Raw genomic sequence first — 25,570 nt, forward strand, 5'->3', positions numbered from 1 at the left:
TCCGCGTGCGGTAACTTGGCACTAAGAGAATCTGTATTTCCTCTGCTTGCGATTTCCTCATGCTTCTGCCATATAAAAAAGCTCTAGATCTCCATAATTTGTATCAACTGCTCAGAGCAGATGCCGTGCTACTATTCTGTCTGACACATTTGCTATGCCTGCTGGGTTGCTGCCTTTCCCGAGACCTCTGAATTAATCAGATTTTTGGGTTATCAAGATTATTTAATGTTATTGTCATAAATATTTGTACAGGACTTGGTCAGTGCTTATATAAGAACTGAAATGCAGTAATTTGTTTTAAGAGGATGTGTGTTTTAATGAACTGCCAGTTGAATTTTAGATATAAACTTTAAAAAAGCCCTTCTCTTTCGCAGTACTTTGCAGTTTGTGGAGCAGGAAAAACTGACTGTTTAGATTGTCAGTTATTTGGATTTGTTGGTTGCGACTGTTTAACTTTTAAATCACTTGAGAGTTATTTAGGAAGAAAAAGTTCTCTTTTTAAATAGCTATGTTGGCTTATCATCCTGTCCTGAATAGACGAGAAGTTGATCTCTTGCATCTCATTCATCATTTTTCGTTAAACCTCATTTTCCTTTGAATTGTTTGTATGCCAGAAGTGAGAGTTTGTTATTGCGTTATATTTCACAGTTGATTCTTGTATACAATTCCAGTTTTTTTCATAGTTTCCAAAGCACCATCCTCTCATATACAAACAAGAAACTCAACAATTTGAAACACTAACACCATGAATCTGTTGTTTGGAAATGATGAAGGGTATGCATAATCTGATCTGAAGTGTGTTATAAATGGACAACTACTTGGTTTCCCTCTAGCTCTTCTTAGAAGCAGTGAAATTAGTGGTTTTCTGATTGGAGGAAATTCTGCCAGGTCCCTCAATGAGGGGCACTGCTACAAATAAGCCAAAATGTGGAGGTTGCCAGGGGGTGCTGTGTGCATTCTGGCAAATTTGGGTTATTTCTTCTAAATATCTTAATTAGCAGAGCACAGCCTCCGAGCTATTCTTGGAGAGCTGCTGCTCTGACAGACCACAGGCAACAAACCCCCAAATCCTATGGGCTTGGGTCATAAAACAGTTTTTAGTATGGCGGTGCTGTGCTGAACGTGTGCATGATTCTTCATGCTGATACAACAGTGCAAGAATTTGGCAAGTTAGACCAACCTCCCTTTGCCATGTTACCCACAGATGTGATAGTTTTCTGTGCTGTTGGGTGATTCAAAGCTGGAGCCAAAGGATAGTGCACTCTCAGAAAGACCGATGTGTACCTTCTCGTAAGTGTAGGAATTTGAGTTGTTAGGTCTTCATTCAAATTCTCTCTTAGCTTTAGAGATGTCATCCAGATTTGTATTGGATCTTTAATAAATAATATCTTGCTTCCTCTGTTGTCCAGATGAATATCTAATTATTTCATTCATAATCTCTAGTTTTAGTACTCCTACTGCCAGGGTGCTGCTGCAGTTCTGGTGGCTGTATGAAACTGTGGTCAACAGGAGTTCTAGAAACCATCCCAAGTCTTTGCATGCTTTGAGACCTCGGTGCGTGCAATGTGTTGGAATGATTAACTCTGTGGTATATTTTCCCTTTCAGAAAAAGAGCAGAGAGGAGACGTGTGGGGAAGGCAGTGGAGTAGAGATCCTGGAGAACAGGCCGTACATGGATGGGCCAGGAGGGAACGGGCAGTATACTCACAAAGTGTACCACATTGGTATGCACATACCCAGCTGGTTTCGGTCAATATTGCCCAAGGCAGCTCTGCGAGTTGAAGAGGAATCGTGGAATGCATATCCTTATACCAGGACAAGGTAAAATTTACCAAAATGTTCAGTTCTATCCCTGCTTTACAGAGAGGATTCATTGTCGCTTTCTGTGACATGGCATGTCTTACATCTCCAGTAATGTCCTTCAGAGAAAATGAGGTGCCAAGTCCTGAAATTCTTACACAGTGCTTAATCTCAGAAGCTTAAGAGTTGCCAGGGCTGACTGCATAAGTACTTGACAATTTGTGGCTGGTTGCTCTAAAATGTGAGCTGTTTGTCCATCAAAGTGTGGGAAATCTTGAATAGTTTTTATTTAGTCTCGTCTCCTGCTCTGTGTGTTCTACTTACTGTTGCAGTTATCTGCTAGCTCAGTAAGGATATAAATGTGCACAGCGTTGGGAAAGTTGTCTTGCTGAACACAATCAAATACAGCAGGATTCACTTAATCTAGGAGGGAAAGCGGGAGGAAAGAAAAATCATTAAAAATGATAATAAATTTAGCATTCCTTTTCTGGGAGCTATCTTACTGTTATCGAGCCAGAAAATAACAAACTTACACCTTATGGTTTCCTCTCTGAGAAGAGAGTCAGAGGCTCTGCAGAGCCATCTGGGTCCTCCGTTTTTGCCTGGGAAGACTACAGATAGTAAATAACTGTCTTACCAGTTACTCTGGTTTAGAGCATTCCTTCTGTTCAGTCTAATGTTCCTGTTATCTTCCATAATAAAAAGGCTTTAGAATCTTTTGATGTTTATCAGCAATGTAAGTTTTATAGATCTGTTTTTGCTGGTCTTGACACAAGTAACATGAATTTGGGGAAAGAGGAAGTGTCAGCATCTGTGTATGGGCAGTCGTTCATGACTAAATGTAATGAAGCAGTATGACTTTGAAGTGATTGAAGTCCACTTTCAGTCTGTTTTTATCCATCCTCTTGAAATGCCTGGGAGTGAATCGCCTGGCCAGGAAACATGGCCTTGTGCCAAACCAGTCCATATTTTATTCTGCTGCAGATTCCAGGCAGGAACTCTGCTTTTTTCTTGCATTTCCTGGGTGTCGTATCGGTAAAGATAATAAAACCTGTACTAATACATCAGACTCTGTAGTTAATCTCCTTTCTGAAAACTGCTCCTTCGTATGTAGTCTGCTTTGATAATCATCTTCTAGAGGAGACACTATTGCCCTAATTCACAGTCTTTTGTCTTCTTGGGCTTTCTCCTGCCAACGTTTGCTTCTTGCTGGCTGGGAGGATGTTTCTTGTTTAGTTTGGGTGCCCAGTCATCAGTAACTATGGGGGAGCACTGGAATCCTCACACCTGTAATCCATGTAACACCTCATGGGGGGCAAAATCCTTGGTGCTGTGGGTTTGGGGTTTCACTGAAGCCATAATTCCAAGGCAAGCTTGTGTCTAAAGTTACTGAAGTCTTTTTAATCTGTACAGTCCTTAATTTAAGTATATCTGAAGTACAATATGAGTAAAGACTGGCTTGAATTTGAAGTTGATTTTGAACATTTTAGGCAAGCATTTTCTCTGCTTGCCAGACTGAGCAGAGTTTACTCTAACTGTGTTACTCTCACTTCCAGGTATACATGCCCTTTTGTGGAGAAGTTCTCTATTGATATCGAGACTTACTACAAAACCGATCCAGGAGAGCACGTCAATGTTTTCAACCTTTCTCCTGCAGAAAAAAGACAAACCATTCTAGGTGAAGAGCCCTTTTCTTTTCCTTTATTCTGCTTTGTGATGTGTAAAGGATTTTTCTTGGTATGTCCCAGCTCCCTGTCCTGTCCCATCCACCCCTAAACATGGAAATGCACACCCATCAGAGGTTTGACTGCTTGGAAGGGTTACATTGAGTAGAATGAGAACACCTGAGTTCTCTTTTAAGTTTGATGTAAAACACATAGAAATCTTTTGAATCCTCCTGTCTATAAAAGGAAGCGAATGCTTTTCTGTCTTATTTGTACAGCTCAGCTGCACATCTAATGATTTGAGAGTTAACAGAAATAACCATTGAAGAAGAAAATAGTGCTATGTGATTGAGTATCTCCTTCGTGTATATGAAGAACATTCCTATCTGCATTTCTGAAAATGGAAGGTGCATTTCATTTTGCTTCCCCTTCTCTTAGATTACCTTGTGCAGGTTAACACTCCAGCTTCGCAGCTGTCTGGGAGATTGGGTTAATGAGGCTTATATTTGTAAGGATTGAACAAGAGAAAAGGCAAAAACAGGATAACCTCTCGAATGGCAGAAAATGGCAAGTGTTAGAGCATCCCTCTTTCTTGCTGTCCATGGTGCCTGTGCCTACAGCATCTGCTGGAGCCCAGCTGCACAGCAGAGAGTGCTGGCACGTTCAGCCCTGCAGAGTCGAGGCATCCCTGGGGCTGCAGAAGGGATCCGAGCTCAGGCTGGCCCAATGGGAGCCCTGGGGAAGGACACCTAGTGGCTGCTCTGACTCCTCGGGCTCTGTTGACAAACTGACCGTGGCGGGTAACTGTGCAATTAGACTTGAGTGTTGCTTGATTTAGACTGCTTGTGTTAAACTTCAGTTTGCTTGCCTGCAATTCCTAAGCCTATCTCACTAGCTTTCGGTCTGAGCACACAGCTTTATCATGCTGCCATGCTGAGAATGTTGGAAGAGCAAAGGGAGATCCTGCCTGCTGAGGTTTGGGGTTGGGGTTTCAGATCTTTGCAATGGGAATAGAGCAAGCATATGCTGATTTCCACTTCTCCATTGTTGAAGCGTTCATTAGGACAATTTGGATTTGCATTGAACTTTCTACCTTCCCTAGTACCTCTGGTGTAACAATAAGGTTTGAGGAGTTGACAGAAATCTCACGTAATGGGTTCCAAAGATACAACATTCAGAGGCAGCCCCTTTTCCATAACAATAATCGGGGAGAGGAGGGAGATGTTGTATTTGACAGTCTCGGATTAGGCAGAGCTGTATCACTGTGAGTCATGTTTGAAAAACTGAGAGATGGAATTACAAAAAGAAAACATTTTTGAAGCTGGAAAGAAAGGAGTGAGTAGATCTGCTGTGGACCTGTCGTGACTGGGCAGAAAGATTTGGAGCAAAGCCTTGGTTTGCTGGATCCGTGCATACAAGTTGCTCTGGCAGAGCTGATCTCTACCCAGCAGCAGCATGTAAACAATTTAAATATCAGTCATATAAGTGTAAGTCAGAAAGAAACTAAATTGCTATGACTCTTCTGGTACTTACTAAAAAAATAACTCTTGAAAAATGTTTCTTCTTTTATTCAGGAAATGTCTATCTATTTCTGTTTTTTCTACAGATCCTATTGATATAGTTAAAGATCCTATCCCTCCACATGAATACAAAGCTGAGGAGGATCCAAAGCTGTATAAATCAGTGAAGACTAAAAGAGGCCCTTTATCAGAAGACTGGATTCAAGAGTACAAGAACAACCCTGGGAAATACCCCATCATGTGTGCATATAAACTTTGTAAAGTCGAGTTCAGATACTGGGGGATGCAGTCAAAAATCGAACGGTTTATCCATGATGTTGGTGAGCATTTATAGACTTGCAAGGTTCACTGTCGACTCGTTAATGTTGTTTCTGAATTGAAATACAGTGGTGAGATATGTGCAATGTGTGATATTCCAGGACGTGTCTGTGAAGAGATTGTCAGATCTGATTGCTCTTTTGCAGGGCTTTTGGTCAGTTCAGAAAAATGTAATTCTATTACTTATAGTCATGGCATGCATGAATCACATAAAGCCATCTAAAGGGTTTCAAGTTCATTTTTTTTAAATAAGGATTTGTCTGTTAAACCTCTTTCAAAACGGGCCATTTTTCTTTATTTTGGACAATTTCCTCAAGGGCAGCTCAAGGAAATGATTTTCAACTATGAGTCCTAATTAGTCCCAAGAATCCACTCCCTGGATCATCCCTGGTTCCTGCCTGCCTTGTGGTGGGGCAGGTGGGTATTTGTGTGGCCATACATCTCTGTATTCCAGACTCCCCACCTCACTGTGCTATAACACACCATGGGGCATTGACAGCTCTCAGTTGTGAGTAAATGTGCTGCTTTGATTGATGCATCATTCTTAGGTCAGTGCTTTTAAGGAGGCAGCCTATTGTTTGTGTTCCAGAAGAAACTAAGTGGGGACTGTGCAGGTGTTAGCAATACTGGCAGTAATTTGTTCTTGCAGAAAATCTATACACAACTGTGATAGACTTTGTGAGCCTTGTCACTGGAGAGAGGCTCTATGGCCAGGTGGATAACTTAAAGAATGTTTTAAAGAAACATTCCTATCTCAAAAGAAGTGCAGAGCTGTGAGTGTCCCAAGGAAGACCATGTAAAGGATGCTTCCTACTTTCTGTCTGCAGTGAATTTTCCTTTGCAGCTGTCCCTTTCCATATGCAAAGTTTCTTTGAAGGACCTGATGCTAGAAGTAAATAATTTTATAACTCTTTTTAGTTATACTATGCTCCTGAGAGCTAATGTGGAAAACACTGATAGAGCAGTGGAGAATGCTGCACAACATTTTTGAATAGTCACAGTTTCCTTTCTTAGAGCCCCTTTGGTTTTACTTATCCGCAGATGGAAGTTTTTCCTGCTATAGACTTCATTACAAGTGGCTTTCTGCAACCAACTCCCTTGGTGCTTCAGAGACATGGGTTAATTTAGCGTGTGCTGCAAAACATGGGGGCAGAATAACAACTCCTTTGTATCTGCTAAATGAAAAAGAAGCATGTGACTCCTCTAGTTGTTCAGAGGTGTTTGGCATAGATTAAACTGTGGTCCCTTAGAAATGTCTCTTTTGTGTTTCATAAAAGATTGCCTGCCATTTTCCTCTTGATTAAGGCTTTGCAGAGAGCTGAGCCAGCTCATTGTCTGCCTTTCAAAAGCCTTTCCACTTTGTTACAGTGATGGCAAATACTGTTTTTCAAAGTGGTTAAGATGCATAAAATGAGAGAAGATTTTAATGCAAGACAAAGCTGAGTGAGTAAAAGTGAAAGCAAAAGCTTTGGGTGTCTACAAACGTGTGGCCTTCCTGTGGATGGGGCAGCCCTGGACAAGCTCTCTGTGAGTGGGAAAAGTGTCCGAATTTGTGTGCAAAGGATAGCTGGGTGTGAGGGTGTTTAAAGTGGGAGAATGTGAGCTATGGCAGACTGTCCAGGCTTGTATGCTGGGCCATGGACCAAGCTACTTAGGTGCTGGAGATGTTTGTCTGCCAACTCTTCCTTGGCATTTCTTTGCTGGCTCCTCTGCTGCTGGCTCCTGCAAATCTGATCCTTGGGAAATTAGCTCTCCCTATCCAAGGTCATCAAAATGGGGAGAAAACTGAGGCAGAAATCCAGAGCGGGATTGAAACTCTCCCTGAGGTGGGAGCAGTCCTTCAGTGGTGCAAAATATAACTAGAGAAGGAAACTTCTAAGTCAAGAGATGGATGGGTTGTTATATGTGGAAGGGCTACTGAGTGCGGAGGGAATGACTCTGGGGGATGGTGTTGAAATGTTCTCAGTCTTACTGAGTGCAGCAACCTTTTTTTTTTTTTGGATGACTAATTGGACAGTTACTCAGTGCTTTGACAGTCCGACACACAGACTAAAATTGTGGGCTGTTAGTCTGCTTGGCTGTAATATTTGTGTGCTTTTTTACTCCTTACCCATAGAATTTAAGTTTAATTGGGCTGGCACTGCATAATGTTCTGCTCCCACTTGCTTCCTAATTGTGCACGTGGGCTACAGTTCTTTTGTTGCCAAACAAGCGTGTTGACTGTATATTGATTATATACCATGGCAAAGTGTGTTTCCATCCCAGAAACCAGAAATTTGTGTAAGCTAGTGTATCTTTGGCTAATTGTGCCCAAATTGTTGCGCTGTGATGAAGTGGAAGAGGTTTTAGAAAGCTATTTTGTAGAACTCTGCCTTCATTTAAGCACTCCAGTACAAAAGTTTATCCAGATGAGCACTGCCCACTGTTACCTGTAGGTAGGCTTTGGTCTTTTGAAGAGAAGGTGGGTCGTGATTAGCACGATACAGATGTGATAACACGCTTCCCTTTGTGAGAGGTGTGAGCAAGGGAAGGCAGGGAGTCAGCAGATACAGCTGCAGTCACCTTTGATCAGATACAGTCAGCCAGCCAGAACTGCGCTGACAAGGATATCAAATGTGCTGTGACCATCAAGGAAATAATGTTGCGTGGAGAAAATCAGACATCCTTTATCAGCTGCCAGGAAACTGAGAGAGTGCATTATAAAAGCTCTGGGATGTTGCCACTGTGTGCATAATCGATGGGCGTCTGACCAGTTGCTTTATGTAGATGGTTGAGGGAGAACTGGGCAAGATTTGGTGGTGGTTTTTGTTTGTTTTATTTTAATTGCTGTAGTTGCTACTTTTAATTCAGATTGAAAAACAAACCCAAGCTGCAGACAAATGCTTTTTAAGTTCAACTATCCTGACTTTTGTCATATTCACTTACACTTTCTTTTGTGAAATTAAGTTAAACACCACAGTCTACAGACAAGTCACTTACAAAAGCCAGCACCTGAAGGATTCAGCAGAGCTGGTGAGGTGGTGAGTTGAAAGGTGAATGATTTAAATGTTTGCACCCTGCTAGACTCTTCACAGATCATCTTTCTGCACAACGCAGTGGGAAATGTTATAATTAAATCAACACAAAAATGATGAATACTTCTGAACTCAATTTGAATGTGTACCGATGTGCATGTGTGGCTTCCTTGTTCGTTTTGTTTTGTTTTGTTTTACCAAAGCTTTGTGCACCCTAGAGAAATAATGAAGTCTTGTTAACTACTGGATATTGAAATAATGAACTACTTGTTAACTACTACATGTTACTGTAATCAGCTGCTACCTGCATCCTTTCAAAACTCCTGTCATTCTCGCTGACTTCAGTGGCTGACTTGCCTGCTGAAACTGTGGGGTTATCCCTCAGTTCTGGAGAGGAATCATAGAATGCTTTGGATTGGAAGACTTCAGCACTGTGCTGCTGGGCATCTCTGATCTGTTAAGAAGAGGTTTTCACAACCTCACTCTGTTTCCTGATCTGTGCCCTCCCTTTCACTTTCCAGATAAGCTTGTTTTTCTCTGACATGTTGAGGAAAAACTGTAAGACTCAAGTTTTTCCACTGTATCTGTTCAGACATGATGTCAGTCATTTGTAGTTGGATCTTGAATTCATATGGCTGTGTAGAGGCTCATCAGTATTTATTTTTCAATTTCTTCTGTACCTGGACAGTCTTGCTCTCTTCCAGGTTTCTTCCTGTGCTTGAAAAAGAGAAGAGCAGCATTGCTGGTGTCCCAGTTGAAGGCCAGAGGCTAGGAAAATAATCTCAGTCTTTTTGATTCGTAACTGATCTGGAATGATGAATCATGCCACCTTGTTTTCAAAAGAGAAGGCTTTAGAAAGGGTGATTTGGGGGATGTTTAATCAACCTGACATGAGCAGTGCCGATGGGGAGGTCCGTGGGTTCCATTGGGCTGGGAGCAAGTGAGCCCAAAGGATGGCTGCGATGTGGGGTAGAGCAAAGGAAATGTTTTCTTGGCTTTCTGTTAGATGTGATGAGAGTTTAATCCCTGTTTTTTAAGCTCTGCTGATTGTCAGTCATAACAGGAGGTGAAAAAAGCTAAAATGTTCTCCTGCAGTTCTGCAAAAAGTAACATAGTGGGAGAAATAACACTGAATCTTGGCTAAGGTTGAATGGAATTAAGTGGCTGATGCCCCTTGTTCAGCCCCCAGAAGGTCACAATCTGCTGGTTCAAGTGTGCTCCTGTTAAGTGGAGCTCCCATCTGAAAGTCAGGGAGAGAACTACATAAAATATTGATAGACTTAATCTTACTGTGCAAATGAAGTTCAGGTTGAGCTGATCCATCCTGTTAGCTGCTGATCTCTGTGCTTGTTTCTTCCAGATAGGGTGGCTTGCGTTATCTGGTTGCATGGAGGACTAACTGAAGTGCAGAGCAGAAAATAAAGTGCCCAGGCCTGGAAGGAAATAAAAACAGAAAAATAAGCTTTTCTATGCTTCAGATAAAAAAGAAAAAAAAAACCTGCTGAAAACAAAGGTAGCATTTAGGCATAAGATCACGGAAGGCATGAGAGTAGTGAGATCTAAGAGGCTCTTTACAACAGCAAAGCAAATGTTGCTGGAAACAGCTTAGAACCCCTGTGCACTGGAACCATTATCCATGGTTTTAATGTTGCATATTGATTGCTTGCTGTGTAAAGGCAGCGGTGGTGCTGTGACCCATGGTGTTCAAATTGGGTCTCATTAGAGTGAGTGCTCGAGCACCTGCACACCAGCAGAGGAGAGCTGCAGCCCATAACCCTGCTGCTGCTCTTGGCGTGTCTGTCAGATCACTGCTGCCTCAGTTTCCCAGTAATTAAAGGGGGAACAATATTCATTGATTGGTACCTGAGGATTAGTTGTCGGTATTTATAGAAACTTTTAAAAAGCACTGTTACTGCTGGGTGTTGCCATCAGTAGTATATGGCAGTTTGGAGCTTTGTTCTGTCGTGAGCTTTAAGCAGTAAAATAGGTTGAAAATCCACAGCAATCACTCTGCTCTAAAAGTCTTGGTGATGTGGTGATGTTAGCTGTTAGCTGCAAGTTTTGGGAGAGTTTCTCTTGCCTTGTGAGCACTGTGTGTTGGTATTGAGATAGTTATTCATTTCAGTTATGTGACACATAGAAATCAAGTTTTAAATTGGCTTTACACCCTTCATTTTTCTCATGCTACGGAAGAAAGATCGTATCTGCAAAATAAAGTATGCTTTATTCCCTCCTTCCCTTTTCTTCCCATTCCATTCTCTCTGAAGCTTATATTTGTGGTGGTTTTTTACTGACGTGTAGAAACCAAGTGCAGGGTTTCCGGGAAAAGGAGAGCTTTTGGTCACCTTAGCACAACCAATATGGGAAGCCCTTCTATCGTGTCCCATATTGTTGTGGGTTATGTGGTAATTGTAAAGGAACCACTTGAAACAAGCCTGGATTAAAAAAATAATTATTTTAAAATGTGATTTTTTGTTGTTGTTGTTGGCTTTGTAACATTCTTCTGAGAACATGTCCCACTCACGTTGAAGGCTGGATCTACGTGTTGCAACTTCCCAGAGTTTCATGAGAGTGCTATTTGAGGCCTGTGCCTGGCTCTTCCTTGGCAGAGCAGGCAATTGCAGGCTTGGATGTGGAATTATGCAATGCCTTCCCAAGCTAAAAGCAGTTGCAGAATACCAGCTAATTTGTCAGTGGACGATTGTTTAGCAAGAACTGAGGAGGTACAGCACAGAAATGACTGATTTTCCAACCTTGATTGGTATACAAACTTCCATTTCTATATGCATTATGTTGTCAAGCTTCTGTAATATCAGTGCCACGGTGTCTTGAGGTTTTGGGGAAGGGAACACACTTCTCCTGCAGCTCTCTAGCATTGCTGACTGGGGCATTCTGGCTTTGCAGGCTTGCGGAAGGTCATGGTCCGTGCTCATCGGCAGGCTTGGTGCTGGCAGGACGAATGGTACGGGCTCACCATTGAAGATATCCGGCAGCTGGAGAAAGAGGCACAGCTGATGCTGGCTCAGAAGATGGCCCAGTTCTGTGGTGAAAATGATCCTGAGCAGCATGGAGTCAAAGATGCTCCTGGTGAGAAGGACATTGAAGCTGACACAGTTTCACCTGTGGACCCAGAAGATGTCTCTGGTAACAGTGAAACAGCCTCTGGGAGGTCGCTCACCAAGCAGTGGTCCACCTCTTCCAAGTCCTCCCGGTCTTCAAAGAGAGGAGGTAAGATGCTTTTCTGAACTGTGCAGAGGCTGGGCTTTAGGAAAGTATGGCTGGCTGAAACCTTTGGGACAGTGCTTATTCCTCCTGTGAGCCCTTTCAGCTCTCGTAAGAAACCTCTGCTGGTATTTCAGGCTCAGTCTTCTCAGGTAGCCTCCTGTGAGTTTGGAAATGTTAGTCATTGTCCCATAACTGTGACTGTCAGAAGGGCATATGGCAGAATTTACGCCACTCTTGAAAGCACAGAAATTAGGAGAAGCAGTAGAAGAGCAGGAAGCAGCTGGGTAGCAGTGTTGGGTGGCAGAAGATGACAAAACAAAGCAGCACGGGGAGGCTTTGGCCCTGTTACCCAAGAGCCACCGGTGGCTTTTACATCCTTCAGCAGAGCTCCCTGCCTGCATGCTGTGGTGTGCCTGGCCCCGGGGTGCAGAACCCAGCAGCAGGTGGCAGTTAACTGCTCATCCAGGAGGCCGTTACCAACGGGCACCTTGAGCCCTTGGCTGCAGTTACACCTTACTGCGTGATGCTGCAGTGCAGCTGATGCACTGCAGGACTCCATCAGCTGCTGGAGAAACTAAGGCAGGTGCTGTGAAAGGACGAGGGGTTGGGGTTTGCTGCCTTTCTGTACTGGTAGTGCATGGTGGCTGTTTGGGAACCAAAACTCATAGCTAGCTTGAAACCAGCTGAAACCATGGATCATGATTACATTCCCCTTTAAATACCATTCAGCAAGCTTTCAGGCTTTTGCTGTTAAAGCCCCAGCAGATACCCTGTTTAGGGCTCAGTTACAATGCAAGTTACAGGGAGATAGGGCTTGAATCCCCAGCTGCTCTCTCTCCTTTCAGTCAGGCGCAGCTGGTAGCTGGGGTAATAGCTCTCTCAGCAAGAGGGCAAACATCTTGGTTTTTTGGAAGCCCCAAGAGGCAGCATTTCTTTCAGGGACAGTGGAAGAGGCATATGGGTGAGTGAAGCTTATCCATCTCTCACATGTACTAAATATTGGAGTTGATTCTCAATTTTTATTTACCACTCCATCACTGATTTCATCACATGGTGAATGAGATACGAGCAGCAGTTTTACCTTGCAATGACTCACCAGTGAGCCCCAGGGAAGAACCTACCAGACGCTTCATAAATCGTTGTATGGAGATAAAAATGCTACTTTGCTTGCACCAGGATGTTTTAGCAATGTGCCCATATCTCACTACGCTCTTTGCTATGAACCCCCTCTTCAGTGCTGATGTATTCATTGGCAGCTGTAGGTTTCAGACCCTTTAGGATTTTACTTGAAGGTTTTCACTAAGAGCAAAGCGTGGATTTGTTTGAAACTGCAGATTGCCTCAGCTTTTACAGGAAAAAGTAATGGAAGAAATGACTTGTGATGTGCTGAGAAGTACGTCATGCAGATATTTTAATCTTTCTGGTGGCACATTAACATATGGAAGCAAGGAGGGCTGTGTCGACGCACCGCTACCTCCAACAGGAAAAAAGCAAACGCCCTTCTGCCAAAGATCTCAGTCCTTTCTATACCATGCGAGTGAGACCTCTGGTGATAGCAGGACCCTCGTCGCCATCCCATATGTTATTATATGCTCTATTTTTAGCAACCATTATGCGAGTGCTTTGACGTCACAGCAGCGTGAATGGGCTGCGCTCTGCCAACCTCCTCGCTCCCAGCTCCAGAGGGGTGGGCGGTGGGGAGCTGGGGGCTGCCAAACCCCTGCTGGGCTGCAATTAGATGACTGCACAGGGTCTCCTTCGTCTCTGCATGTGACAGTCAGGTAGCAGAATTGAAATTGGAAGCCTTTGACTTACACGTTTAACGATGTTGCAGCAATAGTATGAAACAGCTCGTGCAGCTCTCGCAGGAATCGGAGCCTTTTGGAGGCTTTGTATGTGTTAAATGAGGATTTGTCAGTCTCCTCAGGTTTTTGCTCTCCCCTCTGTGACATGCAAGAGGAATCTGAAAGGGGAAAAACCATGTAACTAATTTTTTGAGCCATTCCCTTCACTGGACTACATTTCTGTGATGAGCTCAGGCTGCATCACTGCTGGAATATATCTGAAAAAATAGTGCTGTAATGTATTTCCATACAGTGTAGGGAACTCTGGAGGGGGAAGAGAAAGGAGCAGGTAGGTGTGAGGAAAGGGGGGTAAACAGGGACAGGGACCAGAAGGTTTGTTGGGTTTTCTCCTCGCTGCAGCAGGACAGCTGCTCCGACAGCTCCCCTCCAAAGTAGTTGGATAGCATGTTGTTTAAATCATTGAAGTTTAAAGTTTAAATAGATCTCTAATCCAATTTGTGTGGAAGCAATTTCCTTCCAGAAAACAGATTATTTCTATCCAGGCTGCTCTGCTTAGCTACCCACCCAAAAGTTAGTGAAGCAGAGGCATGGCTTGTGTGCTGATTAGAGGAACGAAGAAAGCTTCCAATCAGCCTGCTTCCTTCCTAATTGCAAACTTTAAAACCCAGCTGATTTTGCACGTCCTACTAACAATTATAAATAGCTGCCATTCAAAATAGCATAAGAGTGATACAAACAGCTTGCTTTAATGTAGCATCTTGCTGGCAGGTTATAACAACAGTAAACAAACAGGATCCGTAAAGTGGTACACTGACATCACACCAGCATCATCAGGGTTTTGTGTTTTTAGTATTGCAGCAGTGCATTTTTGCAGATAACACACAACTCTTCCTCCAGCAAAGATCATGTTGGGAACTCTCTGTCTTGTCGAAGTAGCGTTTCGCTTAAGGCTTTTCTGCTTTTTCCAGCAAGTCCCTCACGCCATAGTATCTCGGAGTGGAGGATGCAGAGCATTGCCAGGGATTCAGATGACAGCTCAGATGATGAATTCTTTGATGCACATGGTATGTGGAACCTAAATCACCTTGTTCATTACCTGAAGTGATGGGATAAGAGGGCGGAAAGCATGAGCTGTGGGGAAGGAAGCAAGACTTCATTGCTTTGTTTAGGGTCTGTTCCTTTCTAACCAAGCTGTCTGCAGCATCAGTGCAGCTTCTTTGAGCTTCCCCAGCACTACCCAGCAGACTCCTGTATTTAACACGGCAGCATTTCAGATTTATTGTGATCTTTCTGATGTGATCTTGAGCAATCTTAACCTTTTGGAGCTGTATTTTATTTGTTACGAATGTGTGGATAAAATTTAGCAATGCTTACTGCTCTGTGGGTGTGTCTTAATGATTCTGATTCAGTAAGACTGATGTTTTAATAATTTTTTTAATCAGTAAAGGATATGATTAATTGTTCTTCTGGGCCTGAAGAGACTGAAGTTTGCCTCTATTAACTCCTTATCCTCCTGTTCCTGGAAGTACAATAATGAATGCAACAGGGTAATTTCTGTGCCAAAATTAATCAGTGTTGATTCCAGAATTTCCAAAGTAATTTTGACTGCTCACATTTGATGAATGCTTTGGTGTTATTTCTTCCTTTTTTCCATGTAATTATACGAAGAAGCTTTGTTCCACTGCATTCATTTTATATGTTGTACTTAATATGTATGTAAGCCTGGGAGGCTCTGTCTCTGCCGACAACAGATGGACTCATCTCAGCTTGTAATGCTAATCTAAGTTACATGTGCAATGTGTGCTGATGAAGTTGGTGACCTTTCTCTGAAATGGAGTTGTGAGAAGATCACACCCCAGTTTTGTAAATTAGAATTTCAGTGATGTTCAGCTGAAGTTCAGACCCACAAAACTGATAGTATCACTCTCTAGAAGAGTTCTCACATCAAGTATTTAGGCATGCATCCCAAATGCTGGGGTAGAAAGTGGCCAGGTGCTTGTGAGTCAAAGTGATGAATTCACCTTGTTTGGAAAGAGAAAGGCCAACTTCAAGTCAATTTATGGACTTATATAGCACCTACAAAAATGGTAGAGGATTTATTGTAGCAATATACATAGCAAGAAAAGAGGAATGAGTCATTGAAACGGCATCACTGCTATCCACTTTTTTTTCTTCTCTTTTTAATTACTCAGTACTAAAAAGGAGATAGATTGAGATAGATGTTTGGGATTCAGGCCCATGGGGAATCCCAGGAGTGCTCCTAAGGTGCCTAGGAGGGAGAAGTAACCCCAGCAGCAGCCAGGAGGCTTGTCGTGCTGGGAGATGTGGGGTCAGTGCTGTGGGAAGTGGAACTGATCGGGGTCAGGACTCAGCAGAGCTCCTCAGTGGTGATTCCCATGGACACACACGTTCCCTCACCATGCAGTGAATGTACTCTGAGCACGAGGAGGTTTCTTGTCTTGGGCTTCCCACTCATCCTCGTTCACTGAGTCTGGTTAAAGTGGTGACAAGTACGGTAATATCCGATTTCTATCCTGTCATAAATGCTAATAACGGGAATAATATGCCTTTTGGTGATCACTTAGGTAGCAATAAGGGCTGCAATTAAACCTCTCGAGGAAATAAGTTCAATATTAAGCTTAAGTTGCTGAAGGAGCTTTGAGTGCAATCTTCTTAATTCTCCGCCAGCACATGTTCTGCACGCACGTGCTTCCCCTTGCTGAGAACAGGTACTCCATGCTCCCTTGCGTGGGGCACTGAGGATTTACTCAGCTTTTTCCATAGCTGAAAAAGGAAATGGCATGCCAATACTAAGTTTCTAGGTTGCTGTCTTTCTGTGGTCAATGTGTAAATAGAAACTCCTAAAAATAATTGGTCTTTGCTTGGCTGTGCGCTCAGACCTGAGATATTAGCTAGATACACTGAAAAGAATAATAAATTTCATAATCTCTTTGTTTCTTGATCCTGGGATTCTTCTAACTGATTATTTTCTTAGTGACTGCACAGCACCAACAAAGGGAGAACCCTCGTCTGGGACTCTAAAGATTTTAGATCAAGACATCTGTAATTGCTGCTGTTATTATTATGTTTATATCTCTTTATTAAATTTACGAGCCCAAAATTTTCAGGAAAGGAATAATAAGCACAGTGCAATAAATAAGTTAGAAACCAATTAACCTCTGTAACAGTTAAAGACACATCCCTAACGTAGGGGGGGGAAAAAACAAAAAGGAGAAGGAACCAGCAACTCATAGCAAAAGCACCGCTGTAAGCCTTCAGCTGCTGCTGTTGGCTGTGGGTTCAGGTGCAGCCCCAGGGCTCTGCTCCTCTTCCCAGAATGTGTCCTGCTGAAGCACTGAGTGTGGGAGTTGTGGGAGTGCTCTGCAAGGGGCTCAGCCCTGTTAACCTTTCTGGATGCTGCCAGGGAGTGTTTTATAGGCTTTGTCCCTTTTATGCCTCTTCCTTTTCGTTACATTTCTCTGAAGGTAGTGTTTTGGGGACCCTTGTTCTTTACCAGCTGTAGCTGAAATTAGCCAGAGAAGAAGCTCTTGAGGTAGGAGGGAAATGGAGGACATGGAGGCAGTGTGGTCTGTCTCCTGAGGAAATCAGGCTAAAGATAGCCCAGGGAGTTCACATTTCCTTTGTTACTTCTGCCTTTTTAGGTATTTGGTCCTGTTAACAATAACGATTCTTATCACTGCTTCCCCCAAAGACCTCACTCAGCTTTCACATAACTCAGGGAGGATCCCAACAGCGAATGTTGCTTGTCCTCTCCTGTATGCATCACCAAACAGCCATACAAGGTCATGCTATGCAGAAACTACGGCAGGAAAAATGTCTAACTTTGTACTTCAAATGGTTGTTCTAAGAATCTATGTCATGTTTTTCACACCTTAGGGCTTTTGTTTGGAAACAGAACCTTTTAGTTGCATGTTCTTGACTTTTTCAAAATAGGCTTCTTTTCCTATATAATGAAAGCTGAGAAAGTATCATGTTTTATTATGACTTAAACCATCAGGATGTTTGTAAGATTACATATAGCTATGGGGTCTTTTGATTAAAATTCTATTCTGTGCTCTTGTCTGTATACATAACTGTATGTGTGTGACTCAAAAAATCTGTTTTTTAAAGAGGACTTGTCTGACAATGAGGAAATGTTCCCGAAAGAAATAACCAAATGGAGTTCCAATGATCTGATGGATAAAATTGAAACCCCCGAATGTGATGATGTCCAGGGTAATTTTTTTTTCTTAAGTCAAAACTGCATGTGATATTTCACGGTCTTTCCAGGTCACTTTTACAGCCCCATTCTGAGCAATGTAAAACTTGTTATCTTCATCTCGTGAACGGAGAAGCTGAGGCAGAGCGTAGAAATGACTGCCCAGCACTGCTGGAACAGTGCTGCCTGGTGGGAGACGGGAGAAGGAAGCTCTCTTGGTTCTCTTCATTTCCCATATTGGTTAGGTTCCTTTGTGTGACAGCCAGGATTCATTCATATAATGATGAAATACTTCGGCTCTGCCTTGAATTACTTCAATTTCTCCTTTTCTTTTCTCTTGCTCCATCCTTTGTTCTTATCTGTACCCACTTCAATTTTTTTTTTCAATTTTTTTTTCTGCTCATCTTTACAAAACTTTGGAAAGAATTGGACTCTTCAACTAGCTCGATTCATGTAGCAACACAGTGAAGGATGACACTTAGGCTTTCTAGAACAGTGCTGTAGACGCAGACATGTGAGTGCCTCAGATCTCTGCTCCCCCCAGTGCAATTGCAGTGGTTCCTTTTATTTTCCCACACAGAATCATTTCTGAGAATTGTGCAGGGATTTCCCATTGATGCAGTGCCTGATGAAATGAGGATGCTTGGGTTGCTGTAAGGAGAGTAGAACTTGCCAGTATCCTGAAGTGCTTATTAAGGTTATGAGAAATTGCTGGAAAATAAGTGGCCTGGCATTGCCCAGGTTTCTCAGCTGGAAGGATGGGGGAGGGAAGGAGAGGGCAATTTGATGAAATAATTAAGACAATCTGAGGCAAAGAGGCTGAGATGCATTGACACAATCTGCCTCTGTGGGAGAGTGTCTTTGCCAAAGTGTCTTGCAGTGCTGACATTTTAAACCTCTGTGCTTGCAGGTGACTTGTATCATGAGACATCAGCAGAGTACCACGTTGGCTCCAGTGTGGAGAGGCTCAGCATCATTGAAGTAAGCACTTTGGTTTCTTATAACGAGATCCCTTGTTGCTGGAAAGTCTCCATGTGGGGTAAATGGGGTGAACTGCTCTCTTCGCTGCGAGTGGTGTCTTGTCTTTGTTTATCATTTGAAGCCACACTGGTATGCTGTGTGCTCCCTGGCTAGGCTTAAGGGATTATTTCACCTGCCTTTTGAGCATCAGATAGAAAATTTTCAATCGTTTGCAGGCAGTGTCAGGTATCCAGCTGGAAAAAACACTGATCCTGTGGGGATAACAGCTGCCTGAGGCACTGCTGGTAGAGTTGCCCTGATAATGCCAAGTGAGCTAGTAGCACTCACAGGAGTGCTGTGTAACTGCAGGCTGCAGTAGTCCCACTGACACAGCTGTGCTGCAGCCCACTCATTTGAGCTGCTCAGGGCCTTGTTTGGAAACCGGTTTTAGCACAGCCTGTTTCAGAGCTCCGAATAAAATAGCGAATGATTACCCCACTGGCTTTCCAGTCTTGGAGTATTTTTTGCAGGTTTTTGCAAGCTAGCATCCTAGTGAGATGTCCCTTAGAGTCATGGTAGTCATCCTGCCCCCCAGGCAATGCCTGCTGCACAGCTGATGTGGCTGCTTACAGAGTTCATTGTGAACTGCTCAACTTATGTTATGGTCAGTTAAAGAATGTGAGCATGGATTTGATATTATTCTACATGCTAGGCTTTTGTTGTAGAGACTGAGAGCTTGAGAGCTATGGAGAAAGTGGGTTGCTGGAGATGGAGTGTTTCTAGCCACCTCAAGATGAGCTGTCTGCAGCTCACAGCCCTAAGATTTCATGCAGAAGCTGAATTGGTGCAGAGAAATTGCTATCTTCTTCAGGTAGTCTCCTCAAGTCATTCTCGTTTCTGGCTTAATTTTAGGAAAGAAACTTGAAAGTTAGCTGAAAATGCCATTTACTTATAGTTGTTCACAAGTAGTCCACTAAAACAGTTTGAAATTTCTAGCCACCACAGCAGGGATTTCCAGTTTGGAAACTCCCTCACCAAAAGGTAGCCCAAGATTCAGTTGTCTTACATGAATCCAGATCTTACAGGAAAGTTCTAAATAGCCACCACCACCCCTAAAATAATCAGCAATTGCTTGCATGTTCCCCACTTCCTTTAAGAGCAGAGGTTAATGAACTGGAAGGGAACGGCGCCTCCAAATGACTGATAAACCTCCGGATGACCTGAGCTTGGTGACTCATGTTGTTCTCCAAATGAGCACTTAAAACATTTGTCTGAAAGCAGTGCTCAGATGCGGAGAGAGGTCCTTGATGCCTCCAGCCAGGGAAAAGTTCACCTTGCAAGCACTGTAAACTGGAATCGGAGGAAGTTTAAAGAGCAGACGTAAATGTAATGTAATGGTGCTAAATAATTAAAGGCTGTTCTTGTGCAGGAGGTCTGGAAAATCTTTATTACAGACTTGGATGTGAATTTTAATGCTTCTGGTGGGCTGCATATTAACACATGCTTTAGCATTTATCTGGTAAAAATGCAAGCTAGCTGTTAGGTTGCTAATGTGTGCCTGGGCATGCTTCCCTCCCACCATTGTGTTTGTCAGGGGCTCAATCACTGCTCAAAAGGCAGCAGGTGACTAAAGATGTTAAAATAAGAAAAAATTGCCTAATGGAAAATCCTACTGCCCCCTCCTCCCCTTTCCCACCCACTCCTAGTGTCTTCTGCAATGCCTCAGCAGAGAGTTGCCTTCCCCTGGGGAAGGAGCCAGGAAGTTCTCAGAGGTTATCTCTGCTAGCATGTGGGGTGAGGCACAGGAGAAACAATCGGTACCTGCTTCTGCATGTCTCAGGTTTTGGGGTAGGGGGATTAGAGTCTGCAAAGAGCTGTTAACACTGAGAGCCCTGATAGTGGAGAGATACCAAAAATAGTTTATGTTCCATTGCGTTATAACACGTAACCAACACAAATGGATGTTCTTGGACCTGCTCTTAGGGCATCAGGATCAGATTGAGAGCTGTTCTGATGGGAAACTTAACAATGAACCTTCCTGGAGTACAGATGCAAACTGCAACCTGTCTTTTAAGGCAAGGAATTTATTCAACATCATAAGAGAACGACCTGGACAGCCACTATACAAACCTGTGGTGTGTCTGTATAGCAGCCACCGAGCCAGTTGTTGGCCAGCCCCTTGGTTATGGGGAACTTTTTTATGGGGAAGTTTTTTCTTTTCAGTTCCTCTCTGCCAACATTATAAGCAAATCTGAAGTCTTAAACCTATTTAACTAGTGCATGTGTTGTAAGTACCATGTATGAGCTTGGGGGAAAAAAGGTGATAAAATTTCCTTAAAATCCATGTGGAACAAATATAATTTCTTTGCAAAACCAACCTTTTTACTTTGCTCTGTTCATTCCCACCTAGGATGAATCAGTGCAGCCATTAATGCAGCCAAGTAAAATCCATGTCCTCCTCTTAGTACTCCACGGAGGGAACATCCTAGACTCGGGAAGTGGTGATCAGAGCTCTAAGCAAGGGGATGTCAACACCATCACAACTGTCTTTGACACAGTAATGAGGGTACATTACCCAGCTGCTCTTGGACACATTGCCATCAGGCTAGTCCCTTGCCCAGCCATCTGCTCCGAAGCCTTTTCACTGGTGTCCAGGTAAGTTGATGCTACTTTTTTTCAGACGTGTAAAATTTCATGCTTGTTTTTTATTTCTTTTTGATCTGGCATTCATTAAATACTCTGCACATTGAAAGTTCTGACCATGCTACTACAGTGCACTCATTAATATACTAGAGAAGCATTCAATGTCAATTTCATACTTAGCTGCAGTGAATACAGTAATCATGCAGCAAGACTTCTGTGATTGATTTACTCTAATTAATCCAATAAATACTGAGGCCCTAGTTCCTTGTCTGAGGGTTGTTCTATCCATGTAAAGGTGTTGTCCTTGAAGATTTACGTTTGATGGGAGGGAAAGACTTATTAAATTTCTTATGTGTTCACTTTGGAATAAATGGCCATTCCGTCTTGTGGCTTTTTTTTTTTTAACAGTCCTCACAACTGAATTACTGCTTCTAAATGGTTTTCCCCACTCTGTATCTTAGTATTTCCAATCTCTCTTGCTCTATCCAGCCTCAGCCCATATAGTTATGATGAAGGCTGCCTGTCCAACAGCCAGGATCATATTCCCCTTGCTGCCCTCCCTCTGCTAGCAACATCATCACCTCAGTACCAAGAAGCAGTAGCCACAGTGATCGTCAGGGCCAACCAGGCCTACAGCGAGTTCATCAGATCCCAAGAGGGCATGTCATTCAATGGCCAGGTGAGCCACAACGAAAGGAAGAGCAAGTGAAGCAATTTCCTTCTGAAGCTCTTTTCATTCATTTCTCAGGACGGATGGAATCACAAAAGTGTTGAGCTGCAATAAGCGTGCTTCCATTTCTTTCTGAAAGAGAGAGATTATTGCTTACGCTCTGTCTTGAACCTTTGGGATTCAAAGTAAAGTCAGCTTGTATTGAGAAATGAAGCTACAAAGCTGTGAAATTAATCAGTTTTCAGCGTGACACACTTTTCCAAATCAGGAATGCTACTTTTGTTACTCCCATTGCAAACCAAGGATGTTTGAGTGTTCCCCTTTTTGAAGGACCTTCAGCAGCTCTCACTGGAGTTGTCTGTCACAAATACAGGTTTCTTTTTCGAGGTGGCACAAGTCCTGTGTCCTGTAAAATACCATCACTGAGCATCACTCCTGTGAGCAGAGTGACTCTCTAGCCCAAGTGGAATTTGAGCTATTGAACAGGCTGTGCACGTTGTGCATATTATCCACCCTGAGCTCGTTCCCAGCCCCAGGGATGCAAAAAGCCACCTTCTGCTCTGAGAGCCCTCAGAGCTGTATTGTGCCTATCTACTGAATGCTCTTGGAGGCAGGACAGCATTATCTCCTGACAGCACAAGCAGGGAATAGAAGCACAGCAAAGCTTGCCTAAGGTGGTGTGGGCAGCTGGTGAGGAGGATTCAGGCTTGCTTTTTTGACCCTGGACTTAGGGCCATAGATGGCCTCTGTGCTGCTTTCACCTTGCTCTGGTTGGCAGAGGGGAAAAAGCATAACATGATAGCTGTGCTGGCTAGCAAGAGTCTCCAGGGTATGAGCGGATGTTCTCTGGCAGAATAGTCTTACTGTTAAAAACACTGGTTATCCTATTACAGCAGCTTTTCCAAGTATAATCCAGTGCTCCTTTTAACTGCCATCTCTGAACTGAAGTCAAAGGGCTCTTCCCACCCCCATCTCTGTTGCCTTTTTCAGGTCTGTTTGGTCGGGGACTGTGTTGGAGGAATTCTGGGATTTGATGCCTTATGCTACAGCAATCAAACTGTGTCTGAGAGCCAAAACAGCAGTCGAAGAGGGAGTGTTGTGAGTGTCCAGGTAATGCTGTGTCTGCTGGGAATAGGTCTGCTGGCCACAGCCCCTGGTTTTCGTGAGCATCTTTATATAAAACAGCAAAGTCTGTCTTTGTAATTGATGACCAGCAGGTGTGTCTTAGTGTATTGAATCCCAGGACTCGGTGGGCTTTGCTCTGAATGAGATTTTTATGTAGATGGGTTGAAAAGGATGGAAGGAGGAGGTTATAATGTGGATGATTCAGTTGTCAGAGTGATAAGTCCATGTATTTCAATTCCCAGGATACCGACCTGCTGTCTCCTGGAATAACAGTGAACAACAGCTATTGCTCCAGCAGCTCTAATCTGGAAGCCAGCAGACACCTCAGCAGGAGCAACATTGATATTCCCCGTAGCAACGGAGAGGATCCAAAGAAGCAGCTGCCACGGAAGAGGAGTGATTCGTCAACCTACGAACTGGACACGATAAAGCAGCATCAAGCCTTCCTTTCAAGGTAAGATTTCTAAGGAACAGAGCCAGCAGTGCTCCGGAGCTGAGATGGTGCACCTGTGAACCTCGAATGTTGCTTTGTTATCCTGTGTCAAGGAAGGTGGAGGAAAGTGTTATTTTAGATTAGGGGAATATAGATTTCATTGAGTATGTTGCATATACAAAAAAAACTATCAGCACCCTTACTCAGCAGCAGTGAGAGAATCCAGCTGCTCTACTGCATCAATATGACAATGGAACAGCTCTTTATCCTGTTTCTGACAGCCCAGGCAGTCAGGTAACTGCTTTTTTCTGTGCTGCAATTGCAGCGTGGAGGTCATATGGCACATATGTTAACAGCGTGAGTGAAGAGAGTGAAGCAGAATTGTGAATCTGGTATTGTTTTAATTTCAAAGCATCTCCAAAAGCTGACCTGTTGTCACGAGTAGAGTGCTCTTTAATTTTAGCTTAGTTCAAGTGTGAGATTGAACTGCAGTGCCCTTTCCTATCACAGTAATAGGTTTCTGCTAGGTCAGTCACATGCTCTGAATAAGTCATCGTGAGCCCCTCACTGGCTAGTTGGTTCATCTCTGCTGTCCTACGTGACTATTTGGCAAAGTCACCCATGCCATTACATGAAGCAGGAGCAATGGATTGGGTTTTGTCCTCTGCCAGAGCTGCTCCATTGTACCTAGGTTGTATTTCATTGTACCTAGGTTGTATTTCAAATTTGTTACTCACTATCAAAGCTCTCAGTATCACATTGCAAAGCTTCTTCAGATGGGCTTTCACAAATGTATCTGTTAACATAACTGATAAAATTTTCATAGTGGTCTTTCCATTGCTGCTGATCATTTGGGGATTGCTTCTGTAAGATCAGAGGCTTTTTCTGGTTGAATCATTTCCCTCAGCCTGTGCAACTGGACAGCCCATGCCTCTGTCTCCTATAGGACCAGAGGAACTGCATCATTCTCCTAATCCTCTTCCCTCCACATCCCCTGCATTGGGGACCAACGTCTCCCCAGTCAAACACCATTACCTGCATTGTAACTATGTTCAGTGCTGTTCCTTTTGCCACATGCTGAGCTGAAATCTCATCCCACTCTTCTGCTTCTCCTCAATTACTTACAGTTGTTGCCCCAGCAGAGGGGCTCACGTTGTTCTGCCTTGTCTGGGGCCCATTTGCAAAAGATTCATAGCAGAACAGAGTTTCTATTTTCAAGAAGGTAACTGCATTTACAAAAGACAAAACAATAAGCTTTTCAGCTATTCCTAGCAGGTTAATAAGAGACAATCAGTCTCTTGTTCATACTTTATTGAAACAGCCTCCTGTAGTACAGGAGTCATGCAGAAACGTACTTTCTCTTCCATGTTCTTGACCTCAGGAGCACAAGCTGAGCACAGGAAAGTGAGCTGGCATCTTGATGCATTTTGCATCTAGTTTAGCAGAGGCAGTGAGCCTGGAATGGCGAAGGGATTGTGCAGTGCCATCTGTCTTTTCACAGCTTTATCCCAGTCTTTCATGCTCTATCTCTTAAGGAGTGTGCCAGCTCCCATTGGAATGCATTTGAGGGGAGCCTGGAAAGGGCTGTCAGTGTTCAGGGTGCTGATGGATTAGGGCACCTTTACTACTTTGGGGCTTTTATATCTTTCAAAATCAACCTTTAAAACTTGAGTCAAAAATGAGCCTCTCCCAAAGCTCAGTAACAAGATTTATCCTGGAAAAACGCATGAGCTCCATTTGCATCTCTCCTCTCTGGTCCAGGCTGCAGGGGCTGACCCCTTCCTCTTGGCAGGGATCATATCAGCCCAGTCATTGGCTGAATGCCCCTTCAGTCTCTCTGTCATTAAATAATGATTTTCCCATATGAAAACCAAGCTCTGATGCTACTCAGCTTTGTGCAGGAGACTGGCAGAACTGAGCCAAGTTTTCCTAATGGGCACAGCATTCTGGCAGCCTGGCATATCGGGGCCTTTCTCTCTCCGTGCCTATTGCAGATTTCAACTTGTGCCAAAGACACTAATTTTTTATTCATGTATCAGATCAACTCTCTTCTTTGGGATAATGCCCAGCAAGCCAGAGCAGCATCTGGAGATTACAATCACACATTTATTTTTAAATTCAGTCCTTCTGCACAACTACATTATTTCTGGCTGTGCTGTACTTGTATTATTGTA

The 25,570-nt window shown here is 43.3% G+C and overlaps 1 protein-coding gene across 1 annotated transcript in view; it reads left to right on the plus strand.

Moving 5' to 3' along the window:
* PITPNM2 (phosphatidylinositol transfer protein membrane associated 2) overlaps positions 1-25,570 on the plus strand; it is a 114,732-nt gene that overhangs the window by 65,251 nt on the left and 23,911 nt on the right. The window contains 11 exon segments of the mRNA XM_019621017.2: positions 1,607-1,821; positions 3,357-3,478; positions 5,071-5,304; positions 11,221-11,544; positions 14,315-14,410; positions 17,478-17,582; positions 18,476-18,546; positions 20,936-21,180; positions 21,658-21,847; positions 22,829-22,948; positions 23,206-23,417. Of these exon segments, the coding sequence (XP_019476562.1) occupies positions 1,607-1,821; positions 3,357-3,478; positions 5,071-5,304; positions 11,221-11,544; positions 14,315-14,410; positions 17,478-17,582; positions 18,476-18,546; positions 20,936-21,180; positions 21,658-21,847; positions 22,829-22,948; positions 23,206-23,417 (1,934 nt within the window).

Source organism: Meleagris gallopavo, chromosome 17 (genome assembly GCF_000146605.3).
Source record: "Meleagris gallopavo isolate NT-WF06-2002-E0010 breed Aviagen turkey brand Nicholas breeding stock chromosome 17, Turkey_5.1, whole genome shotgun sequence".
NCBI classification, from domain to species: Eukaryota; Metazoa; Chordata; class Aves; order Galliformes; family Phasianidae; genus Meleagris; species Meleagris gallopavo.